At 42.8% G+C, this 15,000-nt stretch overlaps 1 protein-coding gene across 1 annotated transcript in view; it reads left to right on the top strand.

The window, feature by feature from the left end:
- The first annotated feature begins 253 nt into the window (after positions 1-253).
- Positions 254-15,000, top strand: part of CAMK1D (calcium/calmodulin dependent protein kinase ID) — a 123,434-nt gene continuing 108,687 nt past the window's right edge. Inside the window, exons 1-3 of the mRNA XM_017740351.1 lie at positions 254-258; positions 989-1,081; positions 2,089-2,220. Of these exons, the coding sequence (XP_017595840.1) occupies positions 254-258; positions 989-1,081; positions 2,089-2,220 (230 nt within the window). The remainder of the gene's footprint in view (positions 259-988; positions 1,082-2,088; positions 2,221-15,000) is intronic.

The raw sequence follows: 15,000 nt of genomic DNA, 5'->3' as shown, positions 1-15,000 counted from the left end.
GGGTTAGGATGAAAACCTTATTTGGTAAATTGAATGGCTAGGGCTGTCGATAACAGGAAAGCAAAAAACACAATTAAAAACTCTCTGGGTGGCTTATTTGTGCAAGCCATTTGGATCAGTTGTGTGGACCCTAAATTGGAGCCCGTGACGCTGTGACATGCTGTGGTGGATTATATACAAAGCAGAAAACAGTGGATCATTCTGCTACTCCAAGTGGCATAAATATAGCCATATTCTGTCCTTTTTAGTAAAAATGAGGTAAAACATTCTTGGTTCATAGGATCACTGCCCCATTAAGACAAGCTGTCAAACATCTGGTGTATAACAGCATGCAAAAGTCTTTTTTCATCCGTTCCTAAACTTCCTATCACTATTTCCCTATCTGCTGGCTCCAAAAACATTTCTGGGTAAACAGGTACTTTGTTTCCAGAGCAGCAGCCTCTTCCTTTTGCTTATCCACTTACTGGTTCATGTGGCTGTTTTGCAACTTGGGAGCTGTTGGTGAGGTCACAGCTGCCTGGTTGTGTCATCCAAGTGCATGATTTAAAAAGGACGAGCCTGCCCAGGAAAGGAAGTTCTTTTGTTTATCCACAAACATCTAGATAAGCAGCAGTTGTAGGGAATGAAAGCCAGAGAAAGTTGGTGGTAGCCATATGATGCTGTGACCAAACATTAGCCTTTTGAGAGCCAGCTGGAGCGTAGTTGGGTTTGCTCAGCACCCTCCTGAGCATTTATCGGAGTGAGCTACGTAGGAGAGCAGAATAATCTGCTGATGAGGGGAAATAATAAAGGAAATACTATTTTTATTTCTTATAAATAAAACACAAACCTTCAGCTGGTGGATCACAGAATCAAAGAAAGGTTTGGGTTGGCAGGAACTTTAAAGATCATATTGTTCCAACCCCCTGCCATGGGAAGGGGCATGGCAGGGGACACCTCCCACTAGACCAGCTTGCTCTACCTGATCCTTCAGTTGTCATTGGGTTAGACAAGTCCTTGGATCTGATCTCTCTTGGACAAAGTGGGTGCTTCAGGAGGAGGTTTTCTTGAATAGGAACAATGATTTGCTGTTCCTCATCAGGTCAATGCTCTCTCTTGCCCAGTTTCTTGCTGCTAAACCAGTAACAAGTTCTAGAACATAAGGATGGTCCTAATGTAACACAGCAAAGTCTGGCCAGAGTAGCAGTGTCTGAATGATGCTCAAATGCTCAAAAAACTCTGGGAACAGAAAAAATGTGTGTATAGCACTGACTGTAACATTTTCTTGGCCTCTTCTCAGTCAGGTCCAGAGGCTTGGGAGGAAGCACTGACAGTGCAAAAAATAGTACTCTGTTATGAAATTACTTAATGAAGGAGAGGCACTGCCCACTCTTGGCAATTAGTGACTGGCTGCTGTGATGATGTTTCTTTATTTGTGTAACCCTCTCTGGGGTAACCATAGGGAGGCTGCTACTAAGGCCAACGTTTAGACTTGTGATTTAATCTAGTTCTTCGGCTTTAGTGGTTACACACATCAGTTTGTGTTGTGGAATAACTCTGTATACATAGAGAAATTCTGATGCAGTCTGAGTCAGGGTTGATCCAACGGTGAGGAGAAGCTCTGGGCAGCCAGGGAGGACCAGAGTGGGGGCCCTGACCTCTTGTGGTGACTGAGGAACCAGGAGCATTCCTGGCACTGGTGTGTCACTTAGTCCTGGGGACTTTGTGTTGCTTTGTGAATTAAACCTCCAAAAGTCTCAGAAAGGGGAGAAGTACATCATTGGCCAAGTCAGCAGCCAGACTATGGCCCATGCCCCTGTGTACAGAAATGGTACTTTCTCATTTTCAAGCTCTGCTCATATCTCTGCTGGACTGTGATTTTTTTATTAAAATTGTTGTGTTTGGTAAGCCTTTAATGTTTTGCATGAGTGTGAATGTCTCCATATGTTTGTAAAGGCAAAGAAAGATGTTTGTAATGTCATTTCTGTGTTTAACAAGAGCAGCTTCCAAAGGACACCAGAAGAACTATATTCGATGGTTGTGTTTCACTTAACAGCTTTCAAAGGAAAAGCACCACTTTAAACCAGGGCTTTTCTTCTCTTCTTTCAGGGGTGCGTTCTCCGAAGTTGTTTTGGCTGAAGAGAGAGCAAGTGGGAAACTCTTTGCAGTCAAATGCATTCCCAAGAAGGCACTGAAGGGAAAGGAAAGCAGCATAGAGAATGAAATTGCAGTGCTGAGAAAGTGAGTACCCGACCTTCATTTCTGCCTCTTTGCTTCAGTTAGACTCTTGCATTTAAGGAACAGTGATTGACAGATGTGACTGACGAGTTGTTCAGTCCATCACAGGCAGACAAGATCACGCAAATTTAAATGGTGCTGAAACTGTTTTGAGAAATGCTCCTTTTCTTTTTTTATGAATGCAGCCAGATAACTGCAAAGTGGGAAAGAAGAGAAGTTAGGCTGGAGTAAGTCTATAATGCCATAAAAAGACCTTATCCACTAAGAATGTCAGCAGTTGTGTCACAGGCTTTGAGGAGAGCAGGAGCAGGGTTATAATTTTTAAATGCTTAAAACAGTTTGTTTCCTAGTTGCTCTAAAATTATGACATGTTATGAATTGTCATAAGAGATGGTGTTAACCTGTGCCATGCAGACGAGTGGTACCTCTGTACTTCTGGAAGGGGGATGTGTTTTCTCCTTACTTTGGCTGGAATACATAGATACGAAAAAGCATTTCTCAATTGCTGTGAATTCATTGTAGTTATTAGAGGCTTGATCCTTACCTCTTCCTCATCTTATGCCCTGAAGGTGGGATTCATCTCACCTAACTTGAGACATTTGGATCTGAACTCAACACCCTTGACTTTCATTCTAGGAAATGAAAAGAGATTGGTTACTTTAGGATTGGTTCATGTAGTTGGTTTTAAACTTCTAAAAGTGTCTTTTCTTCTCACTGAGTTGAAGGTAGTGCAATTACATAGAACTAACTCCACATTGGACTGGAGCACTGATTCGTGCTGTACTTCTGTCCCAAGTGGGACTTCTTGCCCCAGTGCTTGGTCGTGTCAGAGCTGATGGCTGATCATCTGGGCACCGCGTGACAAAACGGATCCTAAAAACTTACTGGATGAACTAAAAGCTCAGACAGCCCAAGTCAAAGGAGCTGGTTCAAGGGCAAATTCAGTCATCTCAGTAGGCAGAGGGGATCCTTTTCAGCGGAGAGACATAAATGGGGACTCCAAATAGCTACAACTATTTGTAGCAGTGCCTTCCTATTGCTGGGCCCGCCTCGGGTCAGTACAATGTAAACCCAGTGATGAATGCAGCATGTTGTCTTGCTGTGTAGTGTTATTGAGAACCTATCATAAAACTCAACCATTGCCATCTCTGTAACCAGGCAGTAGTGGCCCATAACCACAGCTTGAGAGTGTTTATGTTGATGGGTTTGTCCCCTGGTACTTGTGTGTGGTGTAAGAGCAGCAATATCCACGTGCAGGAAGAATTGCCTTGCATCAGCCTTGACCCTGAGCTGGTAGAGCAGAGAAATCATTTAGGTTATTTCTTGCTTCTGCATGGTGAAACGTTTCTGTTCCCTGCAAACAATTTCCTGAAAAACCAGGAGGCAGCACCCTGTGCTATTCCAGCTGCAAGGGCAGGAGAGTGAGTGGGCGGAAAATTCCTTAATTTCATGCAATTAGATCTATTCAATCTCTTGTCCTGTGCACGTTAAGGCCTTAAAAGAGAATGTCCCTTTTTTATCTCGTGCTGTCTTCTACTTAGCTGTTGCTAATACAAACTTTGCCTGTCATTGTCTTTATTCTGAAAATAGACATCCTTGCCTACAGATGCAGTTTTGAATTTGTATGTGCCACCAAGGAAACGTTTAGCAAATAACAATCTAGAGTCTGCCTACAGTTGAGGAGAAGGGATATCAACCTGTTTCTCTGTTCAATGAATTCACTGCTTCAAAAGCTGTCAGTAAAAATAGATTTGAGAGCAGTTGAATGGATCCTGAGCAGCTGCTGCTAAGCTCCATCTAAGTGCCCTTCTTTTGTTTCTTGTAGCTTAACACCGAGTGGGGATGGCTAGTTCTTGTGTTGTCTAATGAGTGGGTGGGACTCCAGAGCCCTGGGCTTCCCTGCAGAGCTGTGAGGTGCCACAGCGTTAATGTACCATGCCCTGAACCAACTCATCTGGAGGATATGCAGAGGATGCCTGGCAAGAGCAGTTGGTCCCTGTTCCCTGAGGGGAAGGTGTAGAGACACAGAGGATGGATGCAAAGCAAATATAAATATGAACATGGGTTGATCCTAATCTCCCTGTCTGGTTTTTCATTGTGTCTTTTGAGGGTGCTTCAACTCTGATGGGATGAAAGTCCCAAAGACACCCTGCCTAACTAAAATGCAGGCAAACTCCTTAATTATCCTTCAGAGAAGGATCTTTTGTCTTACACTGGACTTTCTCCTCCTATCTTCAATCATTAGAATTTTGTTTTCTTCCTTACAAGCTCTGTGCTTTCTGGGAGACCTCCGCTAAGCGTTGTGAAATGCAGCAACTCTTCTTGAGTTCCCCAGTTGTATATCAGATTGGGGTCTGGTAGGAAATCCTGAATATACTCCCTACAGTCTCTGCCAGCTCTCAGGTGAGCTGCTCATGCCCCTGTGTAGGGTGAGCAGGTTTTTAGAAACATTCAGAGATTGTGCTGGCATATCCAGGATCAATACCCACAGTGTCCCATATACTTTGTACCCTCAGGAATTTCTGGTGAAGATTCATCTCCCTGCCAGTCCTGCCAAATCGTTCAGATCTGGCAGAGTCAATATGGGAGAGAATTTGAATGATTCTGTGTATTGAAGTAATATTTCAAGGAACATTTTTTTGCATTCAGGATTAAAAGTCTGAGCATGGAGTACTATAGGCAGTAGAGCCTGGTGATGAAAACATGAATCCAGTGAGCAGAAGCGTTGGGTCCCCTCTCACCACTGCTGCTTTCTTTTCTGTCACAAGGGTTATTTTCTGTCTCAATATTTTTATTGGCTGTGAAACAGCCTTTATTGGAAAGACTTTCAAGTAAACAATTTTACCTGCAGTTGCTTTCCTGCCCTCTCTTCTGTCAGCAGACCCAGGAGAGTGGGTGCGAGAGGGGAGGTTTCTGGGCCAGGCTCTTAGTGTGAAACCAAAACTTCTGTCAGTCCTTCTGTGTGTCTGAACTGAAAAGCTGTTGGGAGTATTAATCCAATATTCTGTGCAGGGTGAGGTCAGTGACCCCCATGTGAAGAACATGGAAGGTGGGAGATTTTATCTCTCTGTCTGTGGGCTTGGACGCTCTTGCTGCCAAAACAAAATGACACATTTTAGGAGCGATGTTCTGCGAACAGAGGAGCCGAGCTGCCAGCCAACTGATCTGCATGTTTGTGTGAGTGCCAGAGTGAATCATGCATACTCCATAATTCTATTTTTCCAGCCATGGCCAACAAATCTGTTCTTAAAAAAGAAAAAAGGCGGAAGAGCCGTTAAGTCAATATTTATGCCTAGCAACCTTAACAGGGTTCTTCCAATATGGACTCTCTTGTGTCCCGTGGAAATCCATGGCAACATTCCCTGAAGACTGGGATGGGTGGGGATGGAGTGGGAAGGAGCTCACTGTGGAGTGATGTACTGGGAGAGGCTGAGTCTGCAGTTAATCCAGGAGCCTGGGCCTGACAAAGCATTTAAGCATGTGCCTAATTTCAGACAGTAATTAGTTACAGTGAAATTCGTGAGGAGGCTCCCCTTGCTCGGAGGCTTCAGAGCAGGGTGAGGGTCCCACTGGGCACCTGTGTTTGGTACTACATCAAGAGGGGAGTTTTCTTAATGTATTCAATTGAGACATTAAGACGTGGAAAACATGCTTAGAATGGCTTAGAATCTGTTTGAGGAGGCAAATAGGATCTCTAGAACTGGACTGTCACAGCTCCATTAGCTGGCTGTGGGGAACAACAGCACATAGTCACCTTTATGTGACACAGACTTTTTCTGACCTGACGTGTGGGGAGTTTCATAATCTGCTCTGAAAGCAACTGTGTTCTGGTTTTGAGCAGTAAGAGAAATGCAATCCTATCCATTGTTTGCTGTAGAATAGAGGAAATTTCTTCCACTTATGGTAATTGTGCAGGTGTGAACACGCTGAAAGAGGAATCGTCTGCTAGACAGGTTTGTGAAGGCAGTGCATGGTTTGAAGAGTTGGACTGCTGAGAAGCAGCAGTCTGAGGTTCTAGTTAAAGAGAAAAAAAAAGCTTGTAAGTCAGACGGAGAAAAACATGCTTGATTTGCTTGTGGGGTTGGTTTTGGTTTTTTTTTTTCCCCTTGGCTACACCACAATTTATCACAAGAAACTCTCTGCTGCCTGGGTAATACCTGTGTAATCGTACAGACTCAGTGCTGAGTCAGAGCAAAGCAAGGGGAAGAACAATAAACTGTGTGTAGCACTGCACCCAGGTTTATTGATTGCTTAATGGCAGTAATGTGCACGTGTCTTGTTAAGCAATACTGTCTAGCTAGCAAATCATACTCTGCTTTAGCTAGTTTCTGCTGAACAGGGATTTTAAAAATAATTTCTAAATATTTAGGTGTCTCTTCCCTTCTTCCCCTCATCTTTGCTATCCTAGATCCTTTGGAAGAGGCACCGTTTAATTCCTTATTACAAATCACATCCTTGCCTTACTGAGGTCTGGGGCTATTTTTCCTGTTAAACAGAGTGAACTGTTCCTAGCAGGTCAGCTAAACTTCTGCCGGTGCTTTCCATCCCCATTTCCTCAGGAGACAGGATGTTCAGGCAGTGATTCATGCACAGTCACTGCCTCACTCCTTACATGCCTGCACCTACAGCCAGGAGCTGCTGCTGGGATAAAGAACAGGGAGTGAGGAGGGGAGGTGTCCTCCTGCAAATCCTGGGAGGTCAGGGCTATACCCAACGTGAAACTAAACAAAAAACAGCAATGAAAGATTTTCCTAATGTGGGTGGAAGTGTGAGGGCGCCTGCTCTCCCATAAATCAGATGATGGTCAAAGGGGCCCCTTGCTCCATGCTAGGAGGCAGTGCTGTTCCTCATGTTAAAGAGAACAAGTGTGGAAGAATCACCCCTTCTCAAGATTTACATGAAGGTTGCAGGGGTAATTAAAAAATTGTACCTCTTTGCTCCTTTTCAGCGGCCCATTGACAAGCTCCCTGAAAAACCTCTCTGTCCCAGATTCTTATCTCTGTTATGCCCCATCCCTCCAGAGCTGACCCCATAGCCTCCAGGAAGACAAATCCAAATTTAGTTTTGAAACCCATTAGTTACCTCTTATTAAACTCTTCTGTGCAATTTAACTCGGAATCAAAGGCTAAATTAATTCTGAATAAAACTGGCCATGCAGAAGTGTAATATGCCCTAACATAAATTCTGGCATTTAATTAATTCAGATGAACATTCCTGAATGACTCTGTGGGACAGACCCATCTATTCAAGCCACAGTTGTCTTTGGGTCAAAAAATACAGCCCTTGCAGGCCTGGGTGGTCCCGTACGCCAGTTTCCCAGTCTGGAGGCTCTGCTGGTGCCCACTGCTATTCTCCTATGGTAATTGTTTTTCTGTCGGAGGTTACACAGCAGAGTACAGGGCCAGCTGAACTAAAGAGGAGACATTCAGATCCTGTGTTGGTAAGTGCTAATATAAAACTGATGGTAATTAGATGTGTAGCGCAAGTACAGAAAGCTGTGGGATTGACCTTTAAGGGGTTAATTACCTCTTTGCACCCCAGCAGTAAGAGCTCTTTTTTTCTGTCAAGAAATGGATGGATGGTTAGGAAATGAAAAAAACAAAAAAAAGCACTTGACATCTCTGTCTGTCAGGTATCATAATTTCTCTGGTGCTTTGCTTACTCCAGCAAACAGGCTTGCTGCTTTTTTATTTTTTTCCCCTCTTTTTCCTCCTCTGTGAATAATGGTAAGAAGATCGGCTGCCTCAGCAAGAATTGAAGAGACAGCTGGTTGTTGTATTAAGTACTCACTCTCAGAGAAAGCTTTTATGTAGATTTACTTGTAAAAACCTGGCTTGCTCATGCCACTGCAGTTGTGCTGGGGTGACAGAAGGCTGACTCTGCTCTCCCTGTGCATCTATGCTCCAAACCCTGCCAACTGCAAATCCAGGGCCTCCCAAAAACCAGCTCCCAAGTGAGGCCCTGCATCCCCAAGGATGGCTCAGGGTGCTCAGACATGCAGCCACCAGTTCAGGGGTGATACCCAGTGGTACCATTAATGACGTTGATGTCAGTGGTGTTGGGGTAGGGCCCTTCCAATATATTTGTTGGCACCGTGCGTGGATTTGCTTCATCATTGTCCCCGTACATCTTTTGGGCTGATCTGGATCCCTGGAGGGACCTCAGTGTCTGCCCGTGGAGCCTCCCTTACAGCTGTGCACTTCTGCAGAAATCCCTGCTAGGGAGGCAGGCAGGCGTGGAAAGGAGCCAGGATCTACAAAACTCAGGGTAGGGGGACAGTTGGGCATGCCTGGAGGCTGACATCAGCCTAAACCATGAGATCATCTCCTGGATCAAGGAGATGCAAACTGGATGAATTGCCCTTCTCGGGTTTCAGGCAAAAGGGAATCTGACCCTGTATATGTGGATATGGCACAGGGCAGCTCTGCCTTGGCACTCGCAGTTGGCTCGGCGTTAAGCAAATAGTTTTGCTACAAAGAACTCATCCGAGTGAAAAAAATGTGAAACCTGAAACAAAGCTGACACCATTCTTCATCACTAAGATGCTGGAAACTTTGCAGGGCAAGACTTGCAGCCAGGACTGCCTGGATTGCATTTCATGCTAGATTAGATGTAAGCAGATGTAGGCAGATCAAGGCATCTTAAAAAATCCTTAAAATACATCAAGTGGGAGAGAAAAATCCCCTCTGAAGCAGTAATCCCAGAATCCTTTCTATCTTCTCTGGTCTTGCACAGTTTCATTCACGTGCAGTGTGCTGGGTCAGGCTGCAGAGATGGTGCGTGGCATTTCTGTGTCTCAGCCTGACTTCACACCCTGCCCACCCAGACAGCTGTGTCCCTTCAAGGAGATTATAGTGTGATAAGTCATTTCACTGTAATTGCTGAGTGGTGACGCAGCTGTCCTCTCTCCTGAGTGGTGGTGGTGGTTTACCAGATCTCCCTGGAGTAACTATTGTCCTCCAAGGTGACCCCATATCCTGACTCATCTCAAAAAATGGCACATCCATGTTAGAAGGAGGACATGGAAGCACATTGTCATTCAGTGCTCCAACTTTTAAAATAATTCAAGGAAGTAACAGCTGATTTCTGAAAGAGTTCTAAGAAGGGTCCAAATTAGCAGAATTGTCAGCCTTAGGTGGTGTCTATTTCTGTGCCACACAGAATCACAGAATATCCTGACTCAGAAGGCACCCACAAGGATCACCGAGTCCAACTCCAGGCTCTGTACAGGACACCCCAAGACTCACACCATGTGCTTGAGAGCATTGTCTAAATGCATCGTGAACTCTGGCAAGCTTGGTGCTGTGACCGCTTCCCTGGGGAGCCTGTTTTGTGCAGAGGTGGAATAACAAAGCCAGGGTCCTTTCAGAGCTCCTAGCTGAAGAATGAGAATATATGCCCTATTTTCCAGTAATACTCAGGAAGATGATTATGATTGTGTTCAGTGGTACAGGTATCTGATTATATTGCCATTGTCTGTTACCTAAAAGAAAAGAATTGTTAAGATGGATAAAGCCTTTTAAATAAGATCTAAAAGTTTGATAAATTACTCAATTTTAAATCTAGATTCATAAGGTCTATCTTTGTTACACCCACAGGTTTAAACCAAAGAGTTAGCTAATTTGCAAGCACATGCCTTTGGTAGTAGGGACAGCATTTTCTCCAGTGCTTGCAGTTCACAACTTCAAGGATGTCTTGGTGCCTAAAAGCAGCTGAGGATGTACTCAATATACTCCTGGGTGGCTTCATTAGGCAAAATACTTCCTCTTCTGTTTTTTCTCCCAAGATTCTTCATAGGTAATCTGGAATGTTTTGTCTGAAAATAAGGGTGGGTTTTTTCCATGAAAGTAATTTCTTCATTTGGAAGAAGTACAGAAGCTGTTTAAATGTCTCATGACATTAGGGAAGTGAAGATATCCTTGTTATTATCAACCTATTGCATTTTGCCTTTATTCTCTACTTTTGTCTTAAAACATGAACTGGAAGAATTCAGTATTTTGTAATAAACTGTTGTGATGTGCTGTTGGGAACCAGTTAGTTTCTAACCTCAGGGTACCCATATTTTGATGGTGGGTAAGTTTTTAGATGCATAGTCCAAGTAACTCAATGAATAATCCTTTATCTTACATTTATGCTGTTAAAATCCGCATCAGTAACTCATAAAACACTGGACTATTGGAGTGGTGAAGTAGAGTTATGATTTGTGAAGCACTGCATAAAGAGAACAAGTAAATGCAAGGTAAGAATCATCTGGCCAGCTGGAAGCATCCTCAAGGTACACAGCTGCATCTGAGCTCAAATCTCATTTGCTGTGGAAATCATCAAATACGCATTTCTAAGTGGATCAGAATGTACAGGGAGGATAAACAAGTATTCAAAAAGTGTCAGTTCAAGAAGGTAGAAACAGAAATCTTATCAGAAATTACAGCTTTCATGAGTACTCCTTGTCCGAAGCAGTTTTTTGCTCTCAGTTGCATGTTAAAATGCTTTGTAAACACAAGCTGCTGTATTTTTGGCCTTCATTATATGAAATTAAACGGTAATGTTATCAGTGGGCAGGTTTTTCTGAGACTCCAGTGTGAATTTAAAACAACTCCATTGGCAACTTACACCTCCTGTTTTCATTTATAGAAGATGAATCACGATTAAATTTTGTGTCTCATTAAGGTAACAATTCTAGGTGTCTTAAACCAGAGTTTGGTAGAAGGGGGCTGGTTCTGACCATAATAAAATGGGGAAATATTTGTACTCCATCCCACGTTCTGCTGCATCAGGTTAAACCTGACAGCAACCTCTGTGTTTGGAATATATCCAAAATATCCTGAACTGACAGCTGCATAAATTAATTGCTATTTGACCAACTAAGTCTGCAGCTGTCAACTGTGATACATATTGATTGTTTTCTCATAATGCTACTCATACAGCACTTTGTTTGTGTTCAGTAAGAGTTTTGAAGGGAAAAAAAGTTAAAAAAAATCTGTAGGTACAGAATTTATCTTTTAACAAAGGCAGACATACAGAACACTCACCAGGGCTCTGCCCTGGTGATCAGTTTGACCAAAGAAATGCTGATGATAATTTTGTTCCAAATTAAACCTTGATTATCTTTTTTAAATCAGAAATTCTAATTTTTTTAATTGTGTCTTATGTTCCTAAGGCACTGGCTTAATCAGAATAGATCTTTTTTATCCAGAACTAAGAGTGGCCCTAGTAAGGGGTTGTGCTTCTGGAGTTATAGGACTTTAAGCCTATTAACCAAACCAGTTTTCAAAATAAAGCCTAACATTTTCTTTGCTTGCATCCATATTTCTGTGTCTCTAGCTATCACGGGCATCTGCCTATATAGCCCAGGTCTTAAATCTCTCTAAGTGCAGAAGCCTGTGGGTTAGTTTTAATACTGACAAGTTGTATCAGTAAATGGACTATGAAATCATCTCCCTAAGGATAGGTGACAGCTTTTACTCTGCCAGCTGTTTTATCAAATGAAAATTATGGAGCATTACATTAAACAGGAATGCTTTTGCCTCCTTGACTTACCCTTAATTTTTTGTCCAGGAAAGTAGAAATAGGTGAATTCAAGCCTTCTTAGTGTTAAGAGGTTCTTCTTTGAAGGCACTTAAAAATATAAATAGCAGGATTTATATATTTTTCTTGAAAATTTGTTCAATAACTTTGAGAAGGGATATTGGTAGGAAGCTTTTGCAAATAATGTAATATATATTACAGCTCTGTACTGAACCAAAACCAACTGACAAATGTGCAGCAGTGAGCTGTGCCAGATACATTTCTGCACACCAGCAGTGTCCCCTTCTGAGATCAGTCCAAATTTCTATATATAATCTGTTTGGTTCCCACCAAATAAAATAACAACCTGCTTCAAATATCTTCATACCTTTGTGATATCTCCTGTCTTGGCTGACGCACCAGGGATTAAACTGCGACCTTTTTGGACTTAAACACACATATCTTTACAGCCTCAGCTAAGCAGCCACTCCCTGCAGGCCACTGGAATGGATTCAGGCCTTGATGGACTGGGCTCTGAGTGCAGTAATTATCTTATGCTGAACTACTGGTTTGAAAAGTCCACATTGGTGTGGGTTTGTTTCTCAGCTGTTTAATTTTTTTTCCTGTCCACCAAAAGCAGAAGAGTTCACATTCAGCAGCATCATTTGGCAGAATGCATTTTGCCAAGAAGCATCTCTCCAGACCGAAGCAATCTGGTCACTCCCATGTCTGCTGTAAACTTGATAATTAGAGGAGAAAACAACGGCTGTTCACAGCTTTGCTCTTAAAGGGGATAATGGGGGATTTCTAACTGAAAACAAAGAGGAACGGACTTTTTCATAGTTTTATATATGCTCTCTTATGCAAGCCACAGCAAAGACGTGGACATGGCATGATCCAAAAAGATGTAGCTTTTATTGGCATTTACATAGAAATGCCAGTTGTCCCCTTTCTGTGTTACAGTAATAGCAAAGGCTGTCTGATTTGTATTTACTACAAGTGGGTTGGTTGGGAGGGAAGCTGAAAATTTTCATGAAGTTTGAAACTTTTCCTTCTGTGTTTTTTGTGTGTTCCTGAGAAAATTACTGTTGAGGGAAACCGCTGTGTGTCCCACAGTGTTTATTATGTCTTGAAGGCATTGTCCTTGCCATTTATGGTGTCCAAGCCACGTAGCACCAGCATGGGTAAACGAGCACTCATCATTAACAAATAGGTATGGGTAATATGATCTAATGCTATTCTGGTCAATAGGAAAATTCAAAGTCGTTGAACTTGGTTACATGACTCCTCGAGGCTCCCTTGAGAATCTTGGCCCAAAGCAAAAGGGGGAAGAAAGCCCGAGCTGAGGTCACCCATGTGGATTGTAGGACTTTGTCTTGTGTGGTTGTGCAGTGTGAACTTAGGGCTTTATACACAGTAGATGTGCTGGACAGCCTCCTTTCCTCATCCCCAGTGCCTCCTGGATTGATGCATCTAAGAAAAGAGCCATAGCCCATATGGGGATTTACTGTTCCAAAGGTAGTTGCTCCTTTGTCATGTCCTCCTAACTCAGGTTCAGCTGAGCCCACACAGAATCCCGGCTTTCCCACAAAGAGAGCTCTGTGCCATCTCTGGATTATGACTGGGAACAGCGGGTGTTCTATGGTGTTGCTGCTGATTTCAGCTGCTGTGGCTGAGGCCAAACTTCAGCCTGCAGAGAGAGAATCTGCCAGGGACTGGCCATGTCCGCTCTGCTCCCTCCACATAGCCACAAAACTGGAATAAGGGAATCCAAAAGGCTGCTTCTGTGAGAGGGTGGGGAAGATGGTCTGTGTCTTATCTAGTGGGGCTTCCTCCTGCTGGTGTCATTAAGTTGGTTTTCCTTCTAGAAACTGAAAGACCAGACAAGAGTTTATCACCAAACTTCACCCTGAAAGGATGGGGTTGGCACGTAGAGATTTTCTCCCCTCTTTTCTCTGATTTACTATTAGGACACTGAATTGCTGACTTTGTTTAAAATTCCTCCTACCATTAGAAGCATATGTTTCTGATTTTCTTTCTTATGATGATGTAGTTTGCACTCTTACCCAAGAGCTGTTTTAATAGGACCAACTATATTTGGAATCACTCTGAATTGCTCTTGAAATGGAAGACTGATGTCAGTATTTCTGGCAAACTTTCACTATATTTCTTTCCCCATAGTTGAGTATTAAATGACTATTCAAGCTGGAACACCTACACCATTTTATTTTAACATAATTAGATTTGTTTTATTTCAGTACTGTATATACTCCTAGAGTAGCTGATATAGGTAAACGTATTAATAGGATGGTTTGGGGAGGATTTAGTAAATTTAGAAAGAGGATGCCAGCGAGTGTAGACCGTTATGCTTTGCATCAGTTTACACACAGTGAAATCTTACAAGCTTTAGAGATGTGATCCTGTGTTGACACTGTGACATCTGTATCTCAAGCATACTTGACTGGCATTTTTAAAAGTATCTGCACAGGGCAGTGATCTGGATCCCACTGAAATCCCCTATCCAGAGGACATTAGAAGACCTCATGGGTTTTGTTCGTCAGCTATATAATTTCCTGTGTCGTGATTATGCCTACAGCATCCATGTGGCAGATGACTGTTCTCTGCTCTTGGGGCTGGTTGTAGGTAGTCCATCACAGTCCTCCCAGTCCTGAACAACAAAACCAAGAAATGTCAGTCCTGAGAGGGAGCACTCAGCTCAGTGCTGGTCTGGGCCTTGAACCGTCTTTGAAACCTCTTTAAGATTCCCTTGTGAAAAAGCAACTGATCTTTTTCAAGAACAAAACAGTACCCAAACTGCCCAAAAGTTCAGACTCATTTTGGACTAGACTTTGTGTTTCAGCAACTCTGAACTCTGTGTTTTGCTCTGGAAGGAGAAAATCACTCACCTGATCTGACCCACTGCAGCAAGTGGGCTGTCTTATTTCATCTGTGCATGCTACGTAGATCTTGATAACTGGATTTGACTTGTGGTTAGAAAAGCAGCCAGGCTTCATGGGAGTCTCCTGCTTCTACACTAGCACTGCAAAAGCATCCCATATAGTCCTTCCATAAAAATACTCAATTATTCTCATTTGTCTGGGAGTTTGTCATGATTTAACTTCTATTTACTTGTGGTTGTATTTCTCAGTATGTTAAAAGATCTCATGTTTCTTTAATATTCTACCTATAGAGGTTCTTGACTTGTGGAATCTTTCAGTTTTTACTATGCAGAACAGAGAGCAGGGTTCTTCTTAATAAGCACTCTTGGGTACTTGGAGA

Source organism: Corvus brachyrhynchos, unplaced genomic scaffold (assembly GCF_000691975.1).
Source record: "Corvus brachyrhynchos isolate BGI_N302 unplaced genomic scaffold, ASM69197v1 scaffold307, whole genome shotgun sequence".
NCBI classification, from domain to species: Eukaryota; Metazoa; Chordata; class Aves; order Passeriformes; family Corvidae; genus Corvus; species Corvus brachyrhynchos.
The sequence above is the reverse complement of the archived record's forward strand: the minus strand, read 5'-3'. Positions and strand labels throughout refer to the sequence as shown.